Here is a 27,220-nt window from a genome sequence, read left to right as displayed (position 1 = left end):
TGACTCCCTAGTGTGCAAAAACTGGACAATATTTGTGATACTGTTGGCTGGGCAGACTCTTGGTGGCTCAAACAGACAGCCCCAACTCAGTCCAGGTCACTGAACAATTATCAGATACCGATGACCAACTTCCATTCTCTACTAGGGGAGAATCTATTCAACATGGGGTCCAAGTGATGAGGAAGTCAATGCCCAACTATCAGACAAGCCAGCCAGTCCTTAATATTTAAAAATTCAAAATTTCCATTCTGTTTTCAATTGACTAGGACAAAAATATACCCAAACCCAGAAAAGCAGCACCATTTCAACCAGCTGTTACCATTTAAAAAAAAAAAGATGTTACTGCTATTGCACAGTTCAAGTAGAAACAGCCATACTTACAGCCAAGACAACACCTTAAAAATAAAAAAAACACCTATTCTGTTTAGCATCTAGGACACGCACTTCAGACACAGGAGACCTGCGCTCCAGCCCTTGCTCCACTGTGCACTTCCACCAGGTTGTTAACTTTCTATTGGCTGGACTGATTGTGTTTCTGGTAGAAGGATGGGCTCATGGCACAGTTATTCCGTGCCTCTGCTCCCCATCTGTTGAAGAGGGATCAGTGCACTGTGATACCCACGGAGGTTACAATAAAAATATTTCAGGACTGGAAGGGAGCCCCTGGATCTTAGAGCCCAGCCTGCAGTTATCAGAGGCAACCATGTCATATAATCCTTTTAAAAATGGATGAAACTCCATTTTACACCTATTGTGGTGATCTTTAATCTTTTTAGAACACAGTTATATTAAAGGACCACCGCAGTTATACTAAAGGATTAATATTGTCAAATGCCACAGAAATGGGGACCATGCAAAAGAACTAAAATCAACAGATATCACTACAGATTTGAATGACACAGTATATACTCATATCTTTCCAACCACTCTTAGGTTGGAGAGATTTGTACCAGTTTTGGAGAATTCCTGTCTTTAAACTGGCTAAATTTTTCAAGCTGGCAGAATTTACTTGCGCTCACTGAAACCTGGTTCCAAAGTACTATGATAATGTCGCTAGAAGGTCACAATTTCCTTCATTTCAGCGAACTTCAACTAGCAGTGGTAATAGGTAATTACTCTAGACTTTAGCAGCTTTGGGCACACACATTCTTGGTTTCTCCAACTGTGACATGCATGTATGCCAGACAGGCAGATGCGGGCAGAATGTAAAACCTAGAATAATAAAAAATGACACTTTTAATTTTATTTTTCCCCTTTTGTATTTTAAAGGCATGGGTAAAAATATGACCAGAACTCAGTGGAATCTGTTATGGGGATGGAAAGGATTTACCTTCCTTCCTCTGGAGTGTTACAGAGGTGTTGGTCTAAGGACAGAGGCAGACAAGGCTCTTTGGGTACATCTGATATCTTTTATTAGTTAGTATATTTGAGTTGGTCTAATAAAAGATATCAGATTTATCCAAAGAACCTCATCTTCCTCTGGAGTGGGCATTCGAAGCTTTCACAAGTATAACGACCATGGCAGCAGATAAAAACAAAAAAACAAAAAAACTTCCAGCTTGCAAACAAATACCCCAAATATCGTCAATATTGCTTTTTTCCCCCCATTGCACATGATACAGCAAGGAGGTCAGAGCAAAGCTAGAGGTGTATTCTGCACAGCCGCCGTTTTGTCCCCGTCCTGCGCTGACACTGATCGGCTACCGCGGCTGTATTCATGAAGCAGGACCTTGGACAGCAGCTAGTTAGTCGCTTCTCCATGACGGCCTGTCATGCTGTCAGTCCTCTCCTTCGGGCTGTCCTGAACATCTGAATCACATTCTCTCTGCACTTTCTCACTGACTGCAAGCTACTGTTGTCTCACTGTCTGACCTTACACAAACACAATACAAACAGACAACCCACCTCAGCTCCATCACTGTCTATTGCTAATATAGGGGATTGATAGCCACATGGAATTATCTCTCCGCTCGACCTTCATTACCGACACGGCACATTTCAACTGACAGCCAACCTTGTTCCAGAGGAAGCTAAACTAACAGCAGAGGGGTTTGGTTGTTTTGGGGGGGGCCGTTTGCCCTCCAAGTGAAATGAGTAACTTCCAGGTTTTAAATAAAGTCACATTCATATGCCCCTCTCAATAAAATGCTTTCATTAAATAGCAAGGTGTGTGTTTTCCCCTGGGGAGAACAGACAACTGTGAGCAAACAGGACCTGCAACCTTCAGCCTTTTGATTTCTAATTAGACATCTGCTAATGATTTGGTTACAGCAAAAAGGAAGGAGAGTGACAGCAAAACCCAACCTTCCCTTCACGATGCGTGAATATTCTTTTAAAAATTGCTGCATTCACAGAAATGCCCTTTTTGTGTTATTACTGGCCTTGCAAGTAGCACCTAGAGAACACATCTAAAACTGGGGTCCTGCTGCCTTGGGAGTGGGGCAGACAACGAGTTTACAGACTGCTGCTTTTCTGCCTGCTGGTTTTAATCCAGGGCAGCCTTCTCCCAGAGCCAACAAGGCAGGGTAGTTATCCATAGACACTTAGTTTAACCTGCCACACCATTGACATAGATGCGCTGCTCTGTTACACCAGGGTCAGCAGAGTTCCTGGCTGCTCTATGGTCTGAATTAAAAATCCATTGATTTCAGTGGGTTTTGAATCAGGCTCCAAACATGGATCCTCTTCTATACGCAGAGCCATGATGCATTCTGTGTAAAGAAGAAGTAGGGCTAAGGAGCAGTGAACAGCTGATAATAACCTCGTCATGACAAGCACTCTTGTTTTGGCAGCATCTTCCCCGATTCACTTCTGTTGAGGTCATTTCTAGATAGCCTATTTGTCACACCCCCATTTGGAAAGAAACTGCAATGGCATAGCTGCCCAAAGTGCTGGGAGCCTTTTTACAACTGGATCATTACATGGGGATTTGCACAGCTCTGGAACTATGCAAGTATTGGAAATGCCAAGTGCCCCATGTGCTCTGGGACGGACGGGTGCCTACATACCACACAATACAGTCCTGTGCACTGCTCGTGCTCTCTCACTTACCTTTTTGGCTCTGGATTCGGCTGGGACTTGGAATCTTTCCTTTTTTTGGACTCCTTTTTGGAATCCCTTTTTGTCTCCAGTTCAGTGGTAGAGGGGTTAGATTTGGCCCCCTCGCTGTCTGCACTTGGCTGTGACCCACCAAGCAACTCAGTCAGCAGTTGGCTTTGGGGAATGATTTCAAGGGAAGGGTGAAGGGAAGGGGGTGAAGTCAGCAGCAAAAGTAAAAGAAACAGAAGAAAGCAAGAACAAAGAAATGAAAATGATCCAACTAAAAACACAAAGCAGAAACTTGCAAAAGAAAGTCAGAACTCAAACAAAATTAAGGAAACAGAATCTGCCTCCATGACAAGATGTAGAAAACCAACTGTGAATTGAATGGCAGTCTCACAATATGAAATCCAGACAATGCATGTCATAATTCAGGGGGATGTTTACCCGAGAGTTTACAAAAAACACAATTATTTTATGGCACTCTCTTCCTCAGTGACACATATAGAATAGGGCACAATAGCTTTGGCTAAATGATGCAAATTGAAAAAAAAATTGGAGTAAGAAGCTGCAACAGCTCCTGTAGCTGTTAATAAAATGCACAGAGGAAAGGAAACTTCATAGAGCTACACTTCCTGATCACAGAAGCTTTGCTGTATTTGAGCATGGAATTGGCAAGGTATGAACTTAAACCAGCTCTGTAACAGCGAGATGTGGCTTGATATTTTGAACAATGCCTATGTGATTGAGGAACCAAAGTCCCACTGACTTCTAATGAGACTCCAGCTCCTAATTGCCTATGTGACTTTTGTAAATGGGATTGACGTGCTTCTGATCATTTGACCTGTGGCATTTCACTGGACCCTCTCATTTATTAACAGCTGCCGACATAGCAGACGATCTAGTTCCATGTGTGCTGTGTATAACAGTGACAGGCGCTTCACCCACCTCTCCGGTATCCAGAATTGCATGTAACAGGTTTGTGGGTTACAACTTAAAATACCATCATTCTGGATCTGAATGCACATTTCTATTGCTTACATTTAAACAAGGAGAGAAACAAACAAACACACCAATCATGCCACCACCAGTGCTGCTGCCAAACATCCAGTATGACAACAAATTGGGGGCTGTTGTGCATTATCGAAGGAAACCTAGTTTATAAAGCCATCCCTTGCTGGCATTTAGCAGCTAAATAGGAATAATTCCTTACCTGTTGCCATGAACATGGGATGCACAAAAGGCAAAGCTGTAGTGAAGCAAGGTGGGATCAATCATAGCTCCGTTTTCTGCGCGTTCAAGTAAATCTCGGAGGTAGCAGAGATGTCTGTGACAGCCTCTGACTCCATTACGTGCACAATACTCATCTAGCACAAATACCTGGCCAGGACTGAACCAGCCCTGTTTAGAAATAAAGAGACTTGATTTTAAATAAAGGTTGTTGAACGCAAGAGTTATTTGCTCTGGAGACGAAATTCTCAGCTGCTCTACCCCATGCTACAAACCGAACGGCAGGTAAAAGGCAAAGAGATTGGGGCCTGCATTTTTCAGTTCAAATGATGCACACCGTGTGGCATAAAACACCCAATATACACCTGCTATAACTCCAATGAAAAGCACCAACTTTAAAAGAAAAGGTTATTCCAAATGCTGAAGAATGGAGATTAGGGTCAGTGTTCAATTTCTATCATCAAAAAGTTCTTTTATTTTTCAGGAAAGACAAAGATTTGTATATCCCACCAGCACAAAGAGGCAATGTCCTTGCTTTTGGGAGGATATTGTACATTCAGCCGTGACCAAGATGATGTTCCTCTCCTGATCAAAACAGGGAGCGACTTTATCGCAACATTTATCAAGTATAGAAATGCACTTAAGACACCTAAATAAGGGTCCACAGTCCTGAAAATGGAAATATCACATATTCCTCATTTCTGTGAGCAGCAACTCAGATTGGATCCCACCTATTAAAGTCTCTAAGGTCAAAATTGATAAACCTGGAAGTGGCTTTGTTACTTCTTTCTTTTAACATCCAGCTCAACTTTGAGCCATTTTGGCACTTCTGCCTTAGTGCCCGTGAGATCGGGCCTCAGGTGTGAAGTCACCATGCTCCTGGTGACCTCAGCCACCCCAGCTGAGGTAGCATGAAGCTACGGGGACTCTCTGGGGACAATATGTGTAGAAGATACCCCACCCATTTGCAAAAGCCCCTAGCTCAGATACGACTGTTCTCACACAATGCTTTTCAAAACGCTGCAAAACCATCAATATTTACATGGAAATGTGGGTGCTACACAACTGATAAGATGCAGCTCTGGAATGCATCCGGCTGCAAAATCTTTCATCATTTAATTGAAAAGTTCCTGCAGCGGGCGGGAGAGTAGTTGAGGCGTGCACTGCCCCTATAGGCAACTTCGTTGCCACCCCATCTGCTACCCCAAATGCTACATCTCAGAAACAACACTGCTGTGAAAGATTAAGATATATTTTCTACCACTCAGATGACACCAAATCTTTTCTAGATGCCAAAATAGCTGCTTTGAAAAGAGTTGAAGAAATATCAATTAAGAGCTCAAAGGCATCGAAAGGGATTTGCTCATCCTTATTGGGCCAACTCCAAGACAGATTGAGAAAAGAATTGAAATAATGAGGGGGAAAATTACAGATATAGGAAATAGATACAGTTCTGGGATCACCAGAAAGTGCACGCTACAAAATTAAGATACTGAGCTATGGGGAAGGGGCACCATGGTAGAAGTCCATTTTTTGGCAGGGTTTTTTATCCTCCTCGTTTTTGCTGGTTTTTGCAAGCCTTCATTCCAGGCTGAGAATATGTTTCCTTCTGTTAGTCTGCGTTTCTTTTTGTTACATGCTATGATCATTTATTCTCCTCTCCTTTTCCCCCCACCAAGCTCAGGGCTTTGTAGAGCAGGGAACAGGAGCACAAGAACACCCCAACACAATCATTAAGCATATGCATGACTACCGGGGTGCACACGTTTCAGGCTGTACTGAAGCATACCTGAGCCCCCATGCAGACTGAAATCCTGACCCCGCTGAAGACAATGGGGAGACTCCCATTCGGTTCGGTCTGGAGGGGCCTGGATATCACTTTGGGGGTTGGGCTGAATGACGACTTTGGAGCCAAGGCCACAAGAGTTATTTGCACCGCTTTCCAGGCCATGGAAGCTCATGCACGTCCTCACGTCTGCAGCCACAGAGGCTGCTCTTTTTCTCCAAGTCATTGCTTCACGCTCAGCTCAGAAAGGGTAGGACAGACGTCTTAAAGCGACGTGTGCCTGGCAGAAGATGCAGCACGGCATATTTTATGAGGGCATTTCCGTAGCTGACTGAACACGAGCCTCAGGAAAGCTTAGCAGAAACAGCTCCAAAACCGGAGCCGACTTCTCCGAATTGAGGCAAGTGTGCGGAAACCTCTTGTTAGACTGGGGTAAGCTGGAAGTACATGATAGCTTGTCCTCTGACTAAATGGCACGCTGCAATCTGGGGAGCCAGCCACTGGGGGAGACCAGGGGGCTCAGGTATCAGGATGCTGGATGAACTGCAAACTGGCCTCAAGAAGAGTACAGAAGTTCAATGTGAGCACGCCTTTGGGGTGCAACTTTGGGGTCAAGATTCAGGCAGCGTCCTGGCCCCAAAAGGAAAGTCGCCTCTTCTACCCTGAAGTTCAATAGTGGCTGTAAACCCAGGAGGAGACCAAGGCCCTACCACCAGGCCTCCGGTGAAGGGTTGGCAGACGCACGCAACAAATGGTGCAGACAATACTTCTCTGCCCTTTCCCCAGAACGCTTTCTGCTGCCAGCAAGCATCATTTCTGCCTTATCTGAGATGAGTCACAGCCAGTTTGTTTTCATACAGATGCCTGTCTCAGTCAGACAGTGGGAAAGTAATGAGACTGAATCATCCGGGCTCCATGGCAGGGAGGCAGAGCTGAGCATCCCTCTCCATCCATCAGGCTGGGGCACCACAGCCACCATAGCCTCCTCTGCAGGCTCCTCCTAAACATGTGCACCCCCTCAAGAAGACGCACAGGAGAAAAGACCTCTATGGGAAGTGTAAAAGGCTGGAAAACATCTGGAAAGGGCTCTGCCACAAAACGTCTGGAGAGGACCCCACCACAAAACCGCATCTATAAGACTGCACAGGCCAGTTAACAAATCCTCCCAGCCAGCGGTATGAAAATCTTTTGGCAGGCTTAACAGGAACATCTGGATCCTCTTCCCAAGGAGGAAAAACAAGCGTTCGAGGTCTGCATCATTTCAGTTTTGCACCTAGCGCAAACCCATGCTAAGAGGGAGGAAGGAAACCTGCTGAATCCCAATGCAGCTGGAGATAGCCCAGCACCATCTTCTGGACAGCCTTCCTCGGAGGAGGACAACAGGGAAGAGAGGCTGATTGCTCCAAAGGACCAAGGGGGTTGGATATATGTCCCCACCTAGTCTGTCAATACGACTCACTTAAGTCCCCTGTGTGGTACGTAGGGAAGTTTTCTCCCAACTCTGCCCTGCCCCGGAGCAGGTCGCCACCCCACCCCCTTCCCTCCTTGGCATGGCTCTCCTCCTTCTCCTGGTGTTTCCCCAAGATGAGCAGACAGGTTGCCCCCCAAACTCAGCTGGCTTGTTCTCTTTAGGGAACGACATGTAGCAACTAAGGTCTATGAGGACAGAGAGGAGTCTGGGCTGTCCTGTGTTACTTCCTCATCCCTTAATCAACTTAACCAACAAACCCCCTAATCAAGAGCTATGGTGGTGTGAATGGCAGCTGCTCTTGTTCTCCCAGGACTTTCTCTCTGTACCTTGGACTGATTCTCTGAAGCTGGGAGGGTCCTTTCCTATCTGGTTTTCCATATAGCTTGTTAAAACAGGAGAGCTCCCTCCTCAAAATCCACTGCCCTTCTTTTCACCACTAGCCATTCACTTATTCCCGGGAAGGAGAAAAGCGGTTTATGGAGAAAATATAAAAAGAGCAGTGCGGTAGGGAGAGTCTGGTCAGGTGAAAAAGAAAAAGGGTGTTGAATCCTCCTGACAGCTGGGTGCTGCTTAGAGGAGTTATTGCTTCCTCCTTTTCAGGGCCTGTGCTACTGGTAGGAGGTGATGACTTTCAGCACATTGGGCTTTCCTTGTGCATGATGGGCAACTAGCAGAGGTCCCATGCCCGGGCTCCTACGCACGCTCTGAAGGTCATGGTCAAGGTCCCTGGTCACCGTCGCTGAACCAGGGCAGAGCCCCAGGGTTTAAGGCTCCTGCAAGGGCTGCCTTGAAGGAGAACAGGGCTCCCTAGACTGTCACCTTCATTTCAGGCCTGATCTGAAACCCTCTGAAGTCCCTAAAAGACACCCATTGACTTTATTCAGCTAGATCAGGACTGTCCAACAAGTCAAAGCTTGTACGTTGCTTCCCAGTCTTCACCAAAATCTCCCCAAATCCACTGACAGCCTCTTATACTTTCATTTTATTTGATGCCTAAGGACACCTATCCAGAACCAGGTTTCTACTGTATTAAGCACTGTGCAGCCAAATCACAAAAGTCCTAACTGGATGCCTTGATATTATTTTCGTTATAAGATAATGGCCTGGGCCCTGCATCTCCTGCATGGGAAAGTCATTGCGACTTAGTCAACAGGACTGAGTCTGGATTATGCTGCTCGTCACTGGCTGAACATCTGCTAACTTCACCTTGCCCCAGCAGTCAGCTCTGTGGGACCCCGGCTTACAAGCCTAGACCATCTCTAGGCCACATCCCTTCTTGGCATGACACCGCTGTGGCAGGTGGGGGAACCGGGCAGGTTCGTCGCCCCTGGTCTTTCAGTCCCACAACTCTGCAAGGCAGCACTGGAAAATGCAAAATGTTATTGCTGCTGTTTGCAACATTTCCCCTGCACATGTTTGACTTTGCAGGGAACGAGCACTGCAAAAAAGCCAAATGCAAAGGACAAACACGGCATTGTTACTGCACCAATACAACAGGAAGGTCACCGTACATAGTGTCTTACAAACAGAGCCCTTCAGGTCAAATTTATATCTGGTGTAAGCAGTGGTCACTCCTTTGTCAGCAAGGGAGTGGCTTGCATGAGCTCTGACTTTAATATCGCTATAGACCAAAGAATATACTTGCCAGACAAGAATAGGAATCATTAAGTCTGTGGTCCAAAGTGAGGCGCTGAACCATCTCAAAGAGTGAAGCGTGGTCAAAGTTACAGGGGTTGGAAGAGATAAATTCATCCATGCCATGCTTTTGAGCTCTATCTGCATCTGTTCATTTATACATATAGAGAAAGACACCATTTAGAGAAATATAGCACATTTTATTTGACATGCAAAACAGAACCCGCCCCCCCAACCAATATACAATATGAAGCATGAAAGCTAAATATTATCTTCTAATGCCATTAAACTTTTATTTCCCATGGCTATGAAACAATATATTCTTTACCTCCCATTGTCAACTTGCATCACTTAATCACTATCTTATTGCATTTAGGCAAAAGATTTTAGAATTAACATCTCGTCAACTGCTCATTATAGTGCATTTATTCTGTACTTAAAAACAGAACACAAAACCAATAACTTATTCTGCATCTTACAAGTACACTAGAAGCTAAAAGATTTTTGGCTTCCAAAAGTAAATTAGCTCCTATTTAGTTATTTGTAATTAATTATAATAGATTCTGCCATTCTAATGCAATTATGTCAGTAGCATTTTTCTCTAAATTGACTAAGTTTCCTAGGTATAAAACCATTTATATTCTTTTTGGACCACAATGCCAATATTTGTCTCCCCATCTCCGATTTTTTTTTTTTTTTTTTTAAAACAAGAGCTTTTAAATGCTACCTCAAAGAAATAATAAAAAAAAAGATGCTCATTTAAGCATTGCTGATAAGTTAAATTGAGATGTAGTTTGTTGTCACTGAGAAAGTAACCTGATAGCGTGCGGATTCTGTTAGTCATCTTGACAGACAGACAGAATTTACTCCGCTATGATTATGATCTCCGTGGGTTTTTTTGGGTTTTTTTGTGAATTAATAGCCTCGATGTATTCACACTTCCCTGCTTTGGGTGACGTTTGCAGGCACAGACTCCTAGGGGCTAACGAATTAATCTCAACATGTATAACTAAAAATATAGCAAATTCACCAAAGGAAACAAAACAGACAATTTCATCTGGGTGTGGCCACGCAGGGACCCCCTGGGCGCCGGCTTTGTCCGATGGACAACGATGGAATTAAAAGACACTTTTCACTCTTTTTTTTGCATTTACTCAGTTTCCTACTATGCAGGCTCTTGCCAAATCCTTAACAAACAGAGCAGGATTTAAATCCTCTCTCTGTTTACAACCTCCTAGGGGAACTGTATAGCCTTGAAACAATTAGGGAGACTCAAAGGGGACAAAACCACAACGCATTAAAATGTAGTGTTCCTCAGGAATAAAGTCGTAGGTATATTTGTTTTTAAAGCAAAGCAGCCCGTTCCTGGAGGGCCGGAAAATGCTACACTTAAACAAACAAACAAACACACACCAAACCGAAACGGGCAAGGGAGCTTTAAATGGACACAATCCACTACGCTGTGTGATTGAAGTTTCCTTAACTATTTAATCTTAAACTTCTGAAAGACAGCGTATTTTTACCAGCTGCCTGGATGCAGATATTCTCCCTTCTTCTAGGAGGTCATTTCTGGCTTTTTCAGTGACTTGCAGGATTAATTTTATGCACTCATCCCTACCTATCAGAATCACAACACAGACACATAGGACACATGCAACATTTCAATTAACTGCAAGCAGTACTTAATTCAGCAGGCCTGGTCATGCTTGTTTTTATCAGCAATCTGGTGATTAGACCCTGAGGTTCAGAATACGTCCTGCAGTTTGTGGGGGTGGGATTTTTCTTCCTTTCTGGTGTTTAACCTGCTGATCCCCGTTTGCTCTGTCTCTGCCTGTTACTTTGCACCCAATTGTTTCCCCCCCTCAGTATTACTCCGTACATCCAACCCTGAGAGTGAAAAAGCAGCTCCATCTACAGTCAAAGCTGCCAACGGATTAGCCAGCGTGTGTGCTGGCTGCGAGGTGCAGCGCCGGCTTCCCAACATGGAGAATTAGGATATCACCTCCGTGACACGTTTTGTCCCCGCCAGCCTCAGGCGCAGGATCTAACGTCCATCCCAACCTCAGGTCCCTCATCGCAGCACATGACCAACACGCCGCCAGGCTGGTTTCTATCTCCTTTGACAGATTATGCCCCATCGTCTCTGTCCCTCTGGGCCGAGATCAATTTGATTAATATGAATACGCAATCAAAGGTTTTGTAGACACTGTTTTCAATTCTGCCCATCAAATGGCTTTAACAGAGATACCAGGCTATTTTTTTTTTAATAGTCAGATTGTTGCTCTCAAATTCCTCTGAGTCGACTGCAAGCTGACAAATTGGCTGCGGGCCTTCATTTGCCAGTTCTCCTTAGATGTTTTATTACTTTTCAATTAGGAGCCATGGTGCATTGTCAATCCTGTGGCTCGGTAAAGGAGACTCTTAGCCCTGAGCAAACCAGCCACAAGTTTGAAGGGCTTCCTTTCTCTTTGTTGGTTGAACCTCTTTAACTGGATCTTCTAGGAACCTCTCTTGCAAATTAACACCCTTTCTTATAAATGTGCATTGCTTTCCCCTCTTTCACACTGATCTGGGATACATTTCAATTTCCCTTCGCCAGATGGACACCAGGCAGATCTTCGCCTGATGTAAATTGTCGGAGCATCCCTGGCTTCGGTAGAGCTGAAGACCTGCCTCATGATTTTTAAGCCCTCTGCTCAAAGATGAGCATACAGACCATCTTCCTCCTAGCACAGATGGGCTCAAAACTCGCACACCGAGTTATGGCGTGAACGGACCCGTGTCAAAGTCCGCTGCACCGGGGAAGATTTAAACCTAAAACAGTTTTATCTTAGTTGTCTTTGCAAAGCAGTGTCTGACCTACAGCCCAGCTGGGTGCCTCCCTGGAGTCCTCTCTGAGCCTGGCTGGCTTAGAGCAACCGTGTGAAGAGACAGATATCATACAAGGTATCTGATGAGCTTGGCTGACCAAGATGCATTCCCAAGAAGGGTTATTTGCATGTCTTTGGCTCATTCGAGTTATTTAGAGCGCGACTGTCTGACACAGAAAGCAAGACTCCCGATAGCAGTCCTCGTCACGGCTCAACACTGCAGCATGAGACTCCGACTGCGTTCGGGAGTTGTTTTGTGTAGGCAGGATTGGATGCGTTCAAATCGCTCTGCTTAGATCTAAAAATTAAGCATGATTCAAAGTGGAGATGCCACTGAAGAGTGATTTGGCTGAATGTTATACACACACTTCATTTTAGATTAAAATACTGTCCTGGTCTGATGGCTCAAAATTTTCCGGGACACCCAGCCTATGTGAAAAAAAAAATAACGATGGCCCTCCTTTAGACTTGCATTCCCTCATTGAGGCCTTACAAAATAAATGCACCATACAACTTGCAATTTCTTTTCTTGTTCATTATTATTTCTTAAATGCACCATGCAGCTTGCAATTTCTTTCCTTCTTCATTATTATTTTCTGTTAAATGAATTATTTTTAAAGCTCTAATTCAACTCAATTATGCTAAAAACATCTCTCTCCCTAGAAAAAAAAGCACATCATCACAGTAAATATATCACCCCACCCACCTGATACAAGCATTCAACATTTTAAAATAATGACTACCCCTGCAGGTAAAACAACGGGTTCAGATACAGACAGACAGTCATCGCTCAGAAGGGTTTGTGCAGCCTGAATGTGATTTTAGGCAAAATAAAAAATAAAGGAACTGGCATCTACTTATACTCAAACTGTACCGATTATTTGCAGACACTTTAAATCAGGCATTTAAGTCAGACAAATTCTTGTGACCCTGAGCTGTTCTCATAACAGTCAATAATAGGAACAATAAGTAATAATAATATAACACTAAAGAGAGAAAATGATGTGATCCTCTAGTTATTTACAATCCCTTTCCAAGGTGCTTGTGCCAAGTTAGTTGGCACTTCTGTATTCAAGGCCCAAGACAAAATTATGCTACAGGCCTAGAAAAGTTGTCTTACATCTTGGACCATCACTGCACGCAGATTTAGCTTTAAAGGAAGCAAGGTGGTGGTCTAAGAAGAGAGCCTGCAAGCAAAGTTATACCGGCAGTACCAACTGTGCGAGCTATCGTTCTTCACAATCAGAGGCAACAGCCTCTTGTACTCAACTTTGCAGTTGATATCGTTGCCTTTCCTTATGCTTCTTTTTTAATTCCATTTTTTATTTTATTCATTCCTAGCATTAAAAAAAAAAAAAAAAAAAGACAGGAAAAGAAAAGAAAAACTCTGTCAGGTTTATCCTGTTGGCATTAACTCGCCCTACTGTGATCTTCTGCCAGACACATTTTGTATATATGTTTGAAGTCAGAATCTTAAAATCTGCCAGTGTCACTCTGACAGAGCTTAAAAAAAAAGAAATAAAACAAGGATGAAGAAACACCCTGCCACTTTATTCTATCAGGGCAGTCCTTCTGTTATTTTCTACTGTCAACCGAAAGCAACAGACAAAAAGGTCAAACATCCCTTTCTTGCTATTTGTGTATCCCCCCCAAACCATCCCTCCCCATGTTTCTTTTGCAAGATTTTTGGCAGATTTTTACGAGATGGGTGAAGTTAACGACAAGGAAACAAGCTCCATAAAAGAATTCTTGTTATAAAAGGCTCTGGGCAGCCATTTTATCTTAAGAATTTTTCACTCCAAATTATTTATTTTCTGCAGCGAGCGACTGTGTTTTAGTACCAAAGGCAACTGAGCAGCTTTTACATTTTCCAACACATTTGTTTATATAGATAGATATATCTATATAAAAAAAAATAACTGTAAATTAAAAGGTGACTTTGTATCTTACTCATCTGGAAAATGTGTGCTTGTCATATCTGCTTGACGTTACAAGAATGAAGATGTGGTTTGGACGGTAACAAACAATGACACTAGTCAACCTCATCAGGAGACGTGAAATAAAGGAATGACAATGATTGATGGCAGCTATTCATTTACAGATATTTCTAGAGGAGTCTTGATTGGTGTGGTCAGACTACTGTGCTAAGTTTTTCAGGAACTTCACTCTTCTTCAGCTACGCACAGCAGTGGGAGAGAGGATCAGGACAACTGGAGGCTACTCAACACCCGTTGCGTTATGCCGCACAGTTGACTGTGTTCTTGGAGGAGCAGCTAAGTTTCTTCATGGTCTTATAGACTAAGCAGAACTAACAGATACGCTTAGGAGGGCAACTTGTTCAAAACCACCGGAGGGAATCACCTAGAAACTGGATTGAACTTGAGTTTGTACAACTGGAAACGCTATTGCATATGGCTAGTGTCCTAGTTGAAAAAAAAAAAAAGAAAAGAAAAAAAGAATAGGACTTAAAATACCATCTTGTTGTTTATTTCTGAATAGCTGGCAGTGCTAATTGTGTGACTGTTACCAAGTCTTTTCCTTTCAGCGTAAGATATACCGTAACGTTTGCCAGAGCGAAAGTCAATCCAATCGATATCTCCTATTTTTCATGGTTATAGCCCTCTGTAGAAACAAGTAGCTTTTTTTACTCACCTAACCCACTACTCAAATGCCTACTCAAGAGACTGAGTGTAGCTGCCCACATGCCAAGAGCTACAGAAGAAGGCTTTTAGTTTTATTTCAGTGAATGTCACTAATGAGGATATACTAACATGCTTTTTTGGTTCTTTATTTTATTTCCCCCTTACTGCATATGCAAACATTTTTTGACTTCATTTTAAGGTTCAAAGAATCAAAAATGCATTTTACTGTAAATCACTAAATACACTATGCCTTGAAATGAAATCTAAGTTGTTCTATGTCAGGAGTTAGTGAATAATATTTTATAATCTGTGATCAAACCAGGCGGTCGATACGGTAACTTAAAAGTAGATTTTAGGGAATGGCTCTTTATCGGATAGGCATAGTTTTATGGCATGTAATTTTAATAGTTTTTTAAATGCTCTGAATTGATTGCGGACATGTAGAAAACTGAATTTAAAAAGCCACTGTTAAATGCTTTTTAAAGCACAAAAAAGGTGATTTACAGTGTGTTTTAAATTCATGCAAGTTATGTGAGAATTGATTTCATATTTTAACATTGCATTCCTGGAATGGAGCATCTGCAAGTTGACAATACAGAAGACATAGCAGTGTTCTCATGATATATATGTGTAAAGATATATATATATATATATATATGTGTGTGTGTAAATATAAATAAAGCAATTAAAGCACACAACTATGAAAATTATCTAATAGGATAGCAATGCATTCTAGTGCAAATACATGTAATGCTGTCAGACCTGAATTCATTCATTCTTTCTTTCTCTAAAAAGGGGGGAAACCCTGAATTTCCACCAAGTTCACAATTTGTGGCAAGTCTGATCAGAATCCTCGTCAGACATCCAAAAACTTGAAAAACAAAAAAGGAAAAGGGAAAAAAAAAAGAATCTCTCTGCTAAGAAGGGGTGAAGAAATTCTGCCGGCTACCCAGGGGTACACTTATGCAAAGAAATAAAAGAAGAAAAGGAATGAAAAAGAAAGGAGTATTGTTTAATGGTCAGGAGGGATGATGCCACCTGCTCCTTCTCATAATTGCATTCAGAATACTCCAAATACATATTTGCCAGCTCTCATGACCAACAGCTTCTACTCCCCTCTTAAGTAAAGTATGCACTCACCATGTGTTTGAGGAACAGCTTTTTAAACACGAATAAAGAATTAGTACAGTGTCAATTTTATCTGAAACCGAACAAATATCTGAGGAAAAAGTTTTTTATGCTATAAGGTTACGATTGCATCTTTTTAGTTTGTTTTTTTGTTGTTGTTTGTTTGTTTAAATAGGTAGCTTTATGAGAAAAGTACCAATGGAGATTAGAAAGTTCCTATAATGGTTGGATTAATTTAGTATATTTAAAATACATTTCTTGGTTAGAAAGGAGGACATTTGAGACCACATGCTAAACATTTGTTTGCATTAGTTTTTGGAAGAGGAAGAAACCCTACTGGGACTGAATTATTTTAACTCATAGTGGATAGCCTTGACTGCCTGGTAGAAATGATATACATATACATATGCATATACATATTATAAAACAGCTACAGTTTTTGATAGAGTCCCTTATTGGGTTTACATGATAGGAAACTGTCAGATCTAGAGATCTCACGCTTGCATGTGGTAGTCTTTTTTTTTTACTTTCTAATTTTTGTGCTGCTTACAAGTACTGTAGCTTGTCTTTCTCAGTTAGATCTCTTCAGGTTTCCTACCCTACCTTTCTATTCTTTGAGGTCTCCAGGGTTAAAGCCACACTGCCAATGCACTGCACCATGCTAATCGTTGGAACAACCCCCCCCCCCATATTGTCAGAGTGCAAAATGATCTGTTTTCAGGCATTAAGCAGTCAACTAGATGTAAATTCCATGAAACAAACAAAGAAAAGGTATTATTTACAGTTTTATTGTGATGCTAATTAATATTTACATCTTGGAATGAAAAAAATAGGAATGTTAATGATTGGCTTTACTAAGAGGATCACTTGATGCCAATGTGAAAGCCAGGGAGAGAAGGCAATTATGCAAACATCACATGCATCCTAATTTCAGTATGGAAATTTACATTTCAAATCTAAATTCAGGAAAATAACATGGAAAGTTTTTACTACAAAAATCTAAACATGAGAAAGATTTAAGAGAAAAAAAAAAGCACATTGCATATGTCAGATAATCTAGTCTGATTATCTGAGCTGTGCTAGCTACAGGGAAGCACTTACCCTTGAGTCCAGCTAGAAGTTAGCAGGGTAAGAAGGAACAAACCAGAATAACATAAAGACTAGCAACAAGGCTCAGGAAAGCAGACAGGAACCCTAACCTAGCAGCTACAATACTCGGGTTCAAGCAAAGAATGAAAAAGAAACTTAAAATAAAACAAAACAGAACCGAAAACAACACTTACGGCTGATCATTTCTTATGAAGCTCAATAAACCTCGCCATTTCTTATGGTGGAACAAATAATTACAGTTCTCAAAAACAGCAAACTCTTTGCATATGATGTGATAACAGTTATTAAATATAAACAGACATTAAAAATGAAATATAATAACAAGTGATATGTAAAACAATTACTGACCAATCTTTAATGTTTAAAAAAAAAAGGGTTAAAAAACAAAAATGAAAGCTGAGCATGTGGGGGTTTTTTGTTTAATGTACCACTAACACAGAACGGACAAAGATTGGTACTCTCAGACAAGTGGCCACTTTTATGAAGCTTAATATATTGCCAAAGGGTGTAATATATCTTGGCAGCATTATTAACTCCAGTACTGTGCATCATTTCAATAGTAAACATGAATGGCTTTGGGTTTTGCTTTTATAAGGCAAATATTTGAGAAAAAAGTATCGCTTTGTGTTAATAGATATTTTTTTCCTTTTAAATTGTAGCAAAACAACAAATAAGCAGAAGTTTTCAATCTAACAGGTGTTGTTTCACCCACATAAAAGGGATTGTACAGTCATACACAAATTAATGAATAGCAGGATCTATTTTTTTTTCAGTATTTAAATTGCATTTAAATACACTCCACCCTTGTTTAGAGCTGCCTGTTTCCAAGCCAAGTGTTGCTAACCAGCTAGAAGATGTGAAGTCGAGTACTGCATAAAGTTTATATTTGCTAAATCAAATTAGGTGGCAACCAAATGAATTCAGTATTACTACCAAGTTTCCCCAACTGTAAAACGTGTTGTTCTCAATTTCTGTTTAGCAGACAGCTATATCACAAGACCGGAGTGTTGGCTCTTTTTGTGTGTGTGCGCGTGTTTGTAACACAAAACACTTCTACCATCTTTAAGCAGCTTACTCTGTCCATGAAAGTAGTAACCAAATAATGACTAGTTAAACTGCAGTAACATTTAAGCTCTTGCAATTCCTTTGTTTAGCAAAGTAAATAAAGAAAAAAGAAAAAAAAAACATTAAAAAAAAAAAGCTGTGTAGGATATATAGTTAAATGCACAAGACTGCTTAACAGTTTTCCTTACCTTTTTTCAGGCAACACAAAAGAACAACCAAAAAAATATATATATATCAACAAACCCAAATCCCTTTTAAAATGCAATACTTGATATATTTGAATGTAAAAGCTGAGATGCAGATTTGTATCTATAACCCAAGCACCTGGGAGGAATCGTCATGTATTTAGGCTGTGTATGTTTGAGCGCCTAGCACCCTTTGAAATGTCCAAGGAGTGTGCACTATTCTGCAGACACGAGAACGAGCGTTAGGCACGAGCACTAGCTCCTTGCTGCTGGCACAAACAGAGCAGCTGAAATGCGAGGATCTGAGCTACAGCATGCTTTCCCTTTCCTCCTAGATCTGAGTAAGAGGGTTCCTTCAAAGATGTCCACAGCCATGAGCCAAAGTGAAGGGGCAGGGCAGAGGGAAGGCCACGATGCATGGCATCCCCAAACCCATGGGGCAGTCGGATGATGCAGGAGGGCAACACAGGTCTTCTGTATCCCTTCCAGCCCTCCCTTTGAAGGGGCTCCTAGCCCCAGCAGCAGGAAGGGGAACCACAGGTTCCCTTGTTAAGGGGCCAAGGCAGAGGAGAAAGGCCTCAAGCTGGTGCTGAAGAGGATGGGAGAAGATCCTGATCAGAGTAGAGGCCCCTCTGGGGGTGGCTCTTGACTGTACTTGCATCACGGCACAGGGAGCTGAAGCTTGTTCGAGAACGAGAGGGAAAATACCAGAGCATGGATCTGCACGGAGGTGACTAGCACAAGCCTCAAAGGGAGCATGTTCGTGTCCCCTGCTGCTCATTTGTAGGGCAAGGGCAACCCACCGTCCCTCTCTCTTCTTGCTCTGCAGTGAGTGCGGTGTCACTTACCCACCCCTGGTCCTGGGACCACACTGCCAAGAAGCAGAGTTACGAGCGATGATGCCCTTTCAGAGCGGCATCCCTAGGCTGCTGTTGGCTCATGCTGTGTTGTAACTGCCCTTGATGATGGTGCCACATACACAACTTTTACGGACAGGTGAGTTTTAGACTCTAAAAACACCTAGACATACCCAGGGGAGGGAACTCGTGGCCTGCAGGACTCCTTGACAGGCATTCAGCTATCATCCCCTGACTCAGAGGGATGCTGAGGTGGGTCAGGGTGAACCCAGGGTGCTGATGCTTGCTGGCACAGAGCTGCTCAAGGGATGCTGCCCACTACCCTCATTTCCTGCAGCTCAGAGGCTGCTCTGAAGTACACCACGCTAGTACCAAGCCCTGCATCAAGAAGCCGTAGCAAGCAGGTGCTGGTGGCACCCAGCTTGAAAAAAAATGCCCCTGAAGCACAATGTTCTTGCACTACAAATGGGCACCTGTAGTGCGGGGAGACCACCGAGCCCTGGTCAGCATGAACCAGACTTACTGAAACAGAAACTGTGCCCTGTGAAACCCTGCGCTTGGTAATATTCTTTATTTGGCCGGGTCCTACACTTCCCTTCCTGCCTGTCTCATTAGGCCCCAGTCACTTAACCCTCAGGCCAACACCTATTAGACAATAGCGATTCAACTTGCATAAGGTAGATGAGATGTAAAAAATGCTGAACCTATTCACAAGCAGGTGAAGGACACTGTTCATCACAGCACATTTCATGTCATGGGGCAAATTTTCTTCCAAGTTGCTGACTGACCCCTAAACATTCAGAACTGACTGCAATTACATAGCTAGTATTTTAGTTCCTCCTCTCCAATTTCAAGTTGATTTCATTCGAGGAATTTCCTAAATACATTTATTTTCTTTTTCTTATTTTACTTAAAGGCTTTATTCTCTTCTTGCTGTATGTGACTGACCCTAGTCAAAGTTAGGGATAGACAAGCTCTAGAATGAAGAAATACGTGACATTACGATACCCTAGAGAAGACGAGGTGGTCCTTCCCCCATTTTCCTACCTGTGTTGGCTTCTTATGTTTAAATGATGGGCTTTTTTTTGTTGTCTGTCTGTTTTAAAATTGAAGCCATGACTTACCAGATGACAGGACTCAGGCTACAGATAAAATGCAGCTCACTCCATACAGATGCACAGCATATGCAGAGCAATCAGGAATTGAAAGATGAATTGCTGAAAATTCACATCTGACTGGTCTAGGAGGCAACCTGTTAAAATGACGATGTGCTTTCCTGCCATTTAGATTTTCTTCAGGGGACTGACCACCTTTAGTGATCGTGTTTTGTACTTTAGACATTTCTACTTGCCTCTTTAAATACACAGCTGAATTGCATAAGTAAATCCCAGCACTTGAACCTCAAGCTCCTGCAAGGCCGGGCCTTTGCCCTGTTGAAAATTTACCACCCAGAATCTCTCTCTTCCATCAAGTATTGCATCTTATTCAATACCAGCAATTTCCCCAAGACATTCGCCTCTGGGGTTCAACTGTGTATAAAACATAGGCTGAAACCACTGATGTAAAAGAGGCTTAGCAAGGATAAAAAGAATGAAGTATTTGTAAAAAAGTTAAACTTTTGTTTCTGAGACTCTATTCACATCAGTGGAGAAAATCTTTCCATCAGAGACGGCTGCTGGTAAGAGAACGGGTCTACTTACAGAATTGTGAGATCGGCGCGTCCAGCTGGGGCACGTTTCCTCCCTTGGCATTAAGCTTCTGGACCTGGGTGGGTGGCACTGGTTTGTGGGATTGGCCGGTGGCCCGGTACATGGCCTGGACCCAGAGGATGCGGTCCTGCTCATCATCGCTGGCAAAGATCACCGTGTCGCCTTCCTTCACGGCATTGAAAAATGCTCGGCCACCCTCCAAGCCTGGCAGGAAAGAGAAGACGCTTTAAAAAAAAAAAAGGGCGGGGGGTGGTATGTCTTCATAAGGCTTAAAGCTAGAAAGGAGCATCTAGGGTGACCCTTACATCACAGGGGTGCGCAGCGAGTCCCGCACCCAGCCAGCTGACCTAAAGGCCATCTTCCAGATGTCCAGTCCTGGACGTGTTGCCTATGGATGTATCCACTATATCTATAGGTAACACCACAGGCTGTGGTTACCGTTGGGCATCGGTAAGGCACGAATTTGGCTCTCAGCTATGCCAGTGCAGGATGAGCTCGTGCGATGGTGGGGGGAGGGGGTCAAAGGGAACAATTCATACGATTCGATCATCACTCATTAATGGTGCGTGAGGTTATTTTTTTGGCCCCACAGTTGTAAAGAAGCTGGGTGTCAGTTTGGTGTACCAGTCAAGCCACTTATTCTCACCCCAAATCTCACAGAGAAAGCAAGCTGTTCAGGCCAAATGGTGCAGTCCCTTCTCCGGCACCACTCTCGTTAATTGTTCTGTCGCTAATATTGCTCTCCCGAAAATGCCAAGGACTCCCTGGGGTGAGACTCAGCAGGGCCTTCCTCATCTCTCTTTTCCCACGAGTGAGCGCGTGTTGCTGTCTTTGCCCCTGATTCAGGGCCCAATTCTCATCTCCGCCACATCACGGCATGTCTAGAGCAGCAGCAAACAGGCTCTTAGCTGCGCATTGCTGCTGCCTGGTCGGGAAGGGAATTGCCCCTACCCATACTCCTACGTGAATGATCATCTCTCAGGGGAAATCCTGGTCCCATGAAGTCCCGAGGACTTCTACCACTGAATTCACAGGGCTGGGATTTTGCCCTTAGCCTGCCATGGCCCTCCTTCAAAAGCTGAGCAGACCAGTCAAAGCAATACATCCCAGCTCTGCTTCAGGGGGGATGCAGTACTGCAGCTCGCCTGAGGGCCTGATCCTGGCACTCAGAATAGCCCCAGTGAAATCAAAGCAGTGAGGTGCAATTGCACAGGGAAGGTGATCTGCATCTGGACTCCTGTGCCCACCAACGAATATAAGGAAGGGTGCCCTGGCTTGCTTTCTGTGCCATCCACTGGGACTTTAATCCAGGTAAAAATGACATGAAGGTCATATAGGTTTTGCTTAGTTATAGCAAGAAGTGAGCATAGGTGGGGGGGATTGATGAAATGAAGTGAAAACTTGGGTCAGGATTTTGGCTCAAGAGAAGCACAGTTCCTGTTGACTTTTCGTGGAAGCCGGGTGCTGACTCACCCCGGCTCATGGGTAAAAGCCAACCTAAGTGCCATTATTTTTTTCTAATTATTTCATCGTTCAGTCCGTTTCCCCCAAATCTATTTCTGGGCCACGTGGCTTGCAAGTTTTGCAAGGACAGCATCAATGCAAACGCATCAGGAACTGGGTCCCCCTTCAGCTGCAAAGACAGAACAAGCGCTTCCAGGCTCGGACCCCGACCGCCCCCCACAAAGGTGCCAAGCTCTAGCGGTGAGCAGAAGCCGGCCGTGGTACCTCGTACCTGGCTGGGGGTCAGTGTAGTCCACCGTGTATCCGTCAAGCTGCAGCAGCTCTTGAGGTTCAGCCTTTTTCTCCCGGTAGCTGCACATAGCAAATGTATATTGACTCACCTGAGGAAAACCACAAAGCTAGGATGGCACCGGGCTCCCACAGCAAGGCAGTTCAGAGTGCAAATGCTTACAAACGATGCTCATGGACGGGAGGCTTGGACAGGGCATGCCATCCATTAGTGACAAAGGGGTGGGGGATGGTATTTTCTCACTGTCATTGCCAGCATGAGACAGACTATGGACTTGAGCATGTTCAGCAGAACCTTTTCTCACACATTTTTTTCCAGCGGCCTTCAAAGCCTCTGCGCTGATACGTATGGTAGGTCCCCCCCTTCCGACCTCCCCCTAAAAAGGGGACGCTGCACGCTTTGGAAACTCTATCATTCATTCTCAGACAAATGCCAGAGTGACACCTTGTCACAAACAATGTGAACTAAATTGCTAGGTGCCAGTCAAATTAATGTAATCTTAAAATCCCACTGATCTCGGCTGCTGTTGTCATCGGTACTGTAAATGGCAGCTCTCACTCCTCTGAGTTACCATCTGTATGACACGATACATTCAATGTCAAGTTCTTGATGGGAGCCTTCGCCGCCGCAGGGGTCTCTGTCAGGCTCTCAAATCGCCTTTAGGAGGCCATCAGGCCGCATCAAGACCCAGCTTATAGTTAGCATTTGCAAATCTGGATTGTCTGGAAGAAGACTGTTAGGAAGCAAAGGATTCTCCATGCTTTAGGCTAGGAACTTGCAGGGAAATTTACTGTCAAATGATTTCAAATGACTTTGTTAAGGTTGTGTCACATCCTGGATCCCTTACACAATTTTATTAGTCTAGACATTTTCTTGACCTCTGGAGGAAGCCTGGACTTCAGACATTTCTTTCGAACTCGCGCATCAATGGACCATGTTCGGCATTTTTTGGAAGCGAGGAAATATCTTGAGAGGCAGGCTGCATGCAACCACTTGCTCTCTCTGGCAGTCAAAGAGCTAAGATATTTTGCCTCCAAACTTCAGATAAATTGCTCCATTATCAATATATGTGCAGCACAAATTTCTGTGGCATGTAATGCTAATAAAATGTTACTTATTTAGAGCAGAAGACATCGATTCTACTGGCAAGAAGGGTATTTTGATCACTGCTTGGTACACGGCTGCCCTCTCTCGGTCTCTAATGCCTATTACCACGTGCTTATAAGCCTTTTTCTTTGCTGCACATTATTCTGATGAACAACTCACAACAAACATAAAGGCCACCCATTTGTGGGAGTAAAATTAAAACGGATATGTTAAGCATCTTGCCAGCTATTGCTAGGAAGAAGAGCGATCAACAAGTAACAGATCAACAGTGAAAATGTGCGAGTGACATACGTGCATATTATGTGGCATGGACTTGGAATGAAATTAGGCACTCCACTTTATTAGCAACACATAAATTAAAATGGCTAACTGTAATAGACCTAAAAATAAGCCCGGAGCCCAGAAACACACTTTTTAGAGGACTCGTGTATTTGCAATCCATTCAATTGCATGTTAATGTAGTATCTTGCTGCCACCTCCTGGTCGTATTGCAGAACGTACTGCCGATTGGTAGCTCCCAATGACTTCATCCAAATAATCAGGATAGTAATCTTTCAAGTAGTTATCTGAGAAATTGGGGAGACTGGCGAAATTTAAGTCTTGGAGGGAGGCAATGTGAACGCAGCATTGACCTCGAATGATAGGACTTTTGTTGTTTCTTCTCCCCTCCCTTGCAGCTGTTATACCAATAGCTCACACTTATCCGGCAGTTTAAATCAGCTTCTTGGACACACAAAGTGAGTTCTGAATTCAGGCTCTTTTTAGTCTACATGTTTTTCTTCTCAAATTTCTTAGACACAGAAGACATTCCCCATTGCCAACAACGAACCAGCCAATTCAACGTTCACATGAACACATGTATGTGCTTAAGTCAACATGTCGCATTTTAAAAAATAACAAAATGCATTCATTTGGAATAATACCACAACTCTGACTCCGTGGAAATCTCCTGGGAAGAATTTGGTCTGTGGTTTCAAACCATCTACTTACCCAAGATGGACTTCATGAAATATTAAGACATATGCAGTTAATTACACTTTCATTGCACCCCCTATGTTGGTAAAATTGAGGTTTGTTATTACCGCAGAGCTGAAGTAACGTCTCGCTTCTCAGGCTATTAAAATCAAGGCAATACTTTTCCTGTTACACAACCATATTTGAAACAGATATTTTTGTTAATTAAAACCAAACTCTTAGTCCATGGGTTTTCACTCATCTCCCTTTTGTTTGCTGACAATACTAAAGCTTGAGGTTTTTGCAGGGGATGAAGGATTTAAAGCAGGTGCCATAGTAATAATATGCTTCAGAGGGGTCACATATCAGAAGTCAGAAAAGGAAAATTAGTTGAATGAAAAGAGAAGCGTCCAAAAGCCATTGCTCTCAGGCCATCTTTACGACAGGGTGGATACAGTGCCCTGAGCAAGCATCGGCTGTGCAGCAGATGAATGCTTTCAAGAACTAAGAAACGTCTCTCTTGGAAAACTCCCTGTCCTAAGATGTGAGCAGGTACAGTGCAACTTAAAGCAAGCAAGCCACTGGAAAGCACCATGGAAGAGGAGGGCTTTAAAGGGCCTGATGGAGATTTCTTGGTGTGGGCTGCTCAGGTAGGTGGGGTGACATGAATGTGAACACAGGGAACGGGAGAGACCCTCCTGTGGAAAGAGATGAGGCCAGAGACTTGATGATGGGAGTCAGGGCGGGGTTTTAAAGGCAAGACGAGCTTCAGCAAGTGTTAAGAATAAAACTGGACAGGAAACCATGAATGCAGAATGCAGCAGAAGTTACTGTATTGCAAGAAAACACATTTTCATGGGACCGCGCTGAAAAACTACCCGGCTGGGCCTGCAGCCATTCTTCCATTGCTTTAAACCGCTGTGATGTTGGTTTAGTTTGCTCTGCTGCATGATTGCAGAGAGGCAAGTTACGTAAATGGAAACCAGGTTCAACCTGATGGAAGCAACCACGTTCAAAGTCATAGAAAGGTAAAGAAGTAGGGCTGGCAGGGACCTCCAGAGGTGATCTAGTCCTGAGGCATGATCAGTGCAAACCATCCTATACCAATCCATTGTATAAGCTCTTAGCAAAACCTCACAGATACCCCTGATACAACACAAGATGTCACACCCGAACGTGCCATGGGTAAAGCAGGGGGACCATGGTGGCCGTTGCCCTGCGTCTGTAAAGGTTATTAATATATGCTCAAGAGATCCCAGGAAGAGGGCCATGCCCACAACAAGCCTCAAAGGTGCACAGTGGATTTGCTCTCTTCCATGAGCACTTAAGGGAATGACCTGCAAAAATCCTCTCTACTTCTATGGGAGAACAGCTTTCAAGGAATATCACTAGGGGATTTCTGGGTTTGCACTCAGAGAGGATACCCAAGTCTCAGACCAGGGGCAACGGCAGAAGGCATGTCCAGACTGTAGTAGTAAGAGATGAGACAATGCACAGCCACCGATGCTGTTCAGAAAAAACATGGAGAGTGCAGCCACAGCATAGCACGGTTGCACAGAAATGGCCAGAGTTAATGCAGTTCAGGGTTAAGATGCCAAAGGAGCTGTCTAGTGTGTGCAGGGGCTTCCCCAAAGCACTGACCCCTTGATCTGGGAAGAAGCTGACCGCGCTTCTTGCGGACCTTTCTATTCCACAAGGGATGTCATCCCTAGGCCCAAAGGGACATCTAGAGTCTCAAAAAATAAGAGACTATTGGGAGTCTCGTGTGCATCATTTTGAAATCCCAGAGCTTAAGAGGTGACAGCAGGTTTGTCTTGGACTGCAGCTGTGGGAAGAGAGATGCTGGCTGTGGAGTCAGGCTTTTTCTCCAGATGACAATGCTGCACCAATGGAGATGGCGATTTCTCTCACACTGATCTCCAGAACAACTGAACTTTTCAGTGGGTTGAGAGTCTGCAAAAGGAGAAAAGGGGAAAGAGTAGCTAGCAAAGGGGGAGGAGAAGGAGATATGCAGCATAAAAAGGGAAAGTCAGGAAGATGGAGGGTGAAACCTTGGCTCCATTCACAGCAAAGCTTGGGATTCGACCCAGGCTGCCATGGGCAGATGGGAGAGGAAAGGTACAGAACAAGAGACTTGAACTAGACTGAACAAGAGGCAATGGAGGAGAGCAAACCAGAGCAGGACTGCCTTCGCTAAGCGTCTTTACAGAAGGAGAGGAGACAAAAAGCCGGAAATCCAAAAAGAAGGAGAACACCATGCAAGATGAGCTGAGGGAGAAGACAGACAACACAAAAATGCCACGGGTCACTGTTTTAGGGTTAGAAAATTAGATTTTACTTATTCATGGTTTTCCTCCCCCATCCCCTCACTGGGAGCATATTCCTAATGATTAATACATGGGGACGGTTATTGCTCTTTATCCAATACAGCAATTTTGCCCAAGGCAATCTCCCCTTGGACTCCACTTTCTTCCTCACCCTTCCAGCATGAAACAACTTACTCCACTTCAGCCCTGCTCCTCATTGCTGGCAGGGCAATGTTACATTTGGAATAAATTCCTAAATGGACCTTGATTTGATTAACAACAGATAATTTGCCCCAAGGAGCGGGCAGCTGCCAGGCAGGTTTTTGTTTCCATGGGAGACTTTAGCTCCCTGGTTCCAGAGGCAACTTTGCTT

At 43.5% G+C, this 27,220-nt stretch overlaps 1 protein-coding gene across 11 annotated transcripts in view; it reads right to left on the bottom strand.

The window, feature by feature from the left end:
* The window catches only part of CADPS (calcium dependent secretion activator), a 248,776-nt gene that overhangs the window by 84,700 nt on the left and 136,856 nt on the right, over positions 1-27,220 (bottom strand). For 9 of the 11 annotated variants that reach the window (XM_090022835.1, XM_090022832.1, XM_090022836.1 and 6 more), the window contains exons 10-13: positions 22,463-22,571; positions 20,719-20,931; positions 9,172-9,308; positions 4,253-4,440 (exon numbers count right to left, since the gene is read on the bottom strand). In XM_090022835.1, coding sequence (XP_089878961.1) covers positions 4,253-4,440; positions 9,172-9,308; positions 20,719-20,931; positions 22,463-22,571 — 647 coding nt within the window. Of the gene's footprint in view, positions 1-3,051; positions 3,214-4,252; positions 4,441-9,171; positions 9,309-20,718; positions 20,932-22,462; positions 22,572-27,220 lie in introns of all 11 variants that reach the window. The other 2 variants (XM_090022840.1, XM_090022841.1) reach the window with 1 other exon arrangement.

Source organism: Crocodylus siamensis, chromosome 11, assembly GCF_052110815.1.
Source record: "Crocodylus siamensis isolate JL-2025a chromosome 11, ASM5211081v1, whole genome shotgun sequence".
Lineage (NCBI taxonomy): Eukaryota > Metazoa > Chordata > Crocodylia > Crocodylidae > Crocodylus > Crocodylus siamensis.
This window is presented reverse-complemented; position numbering and strand designations above follow the sequence as displayed.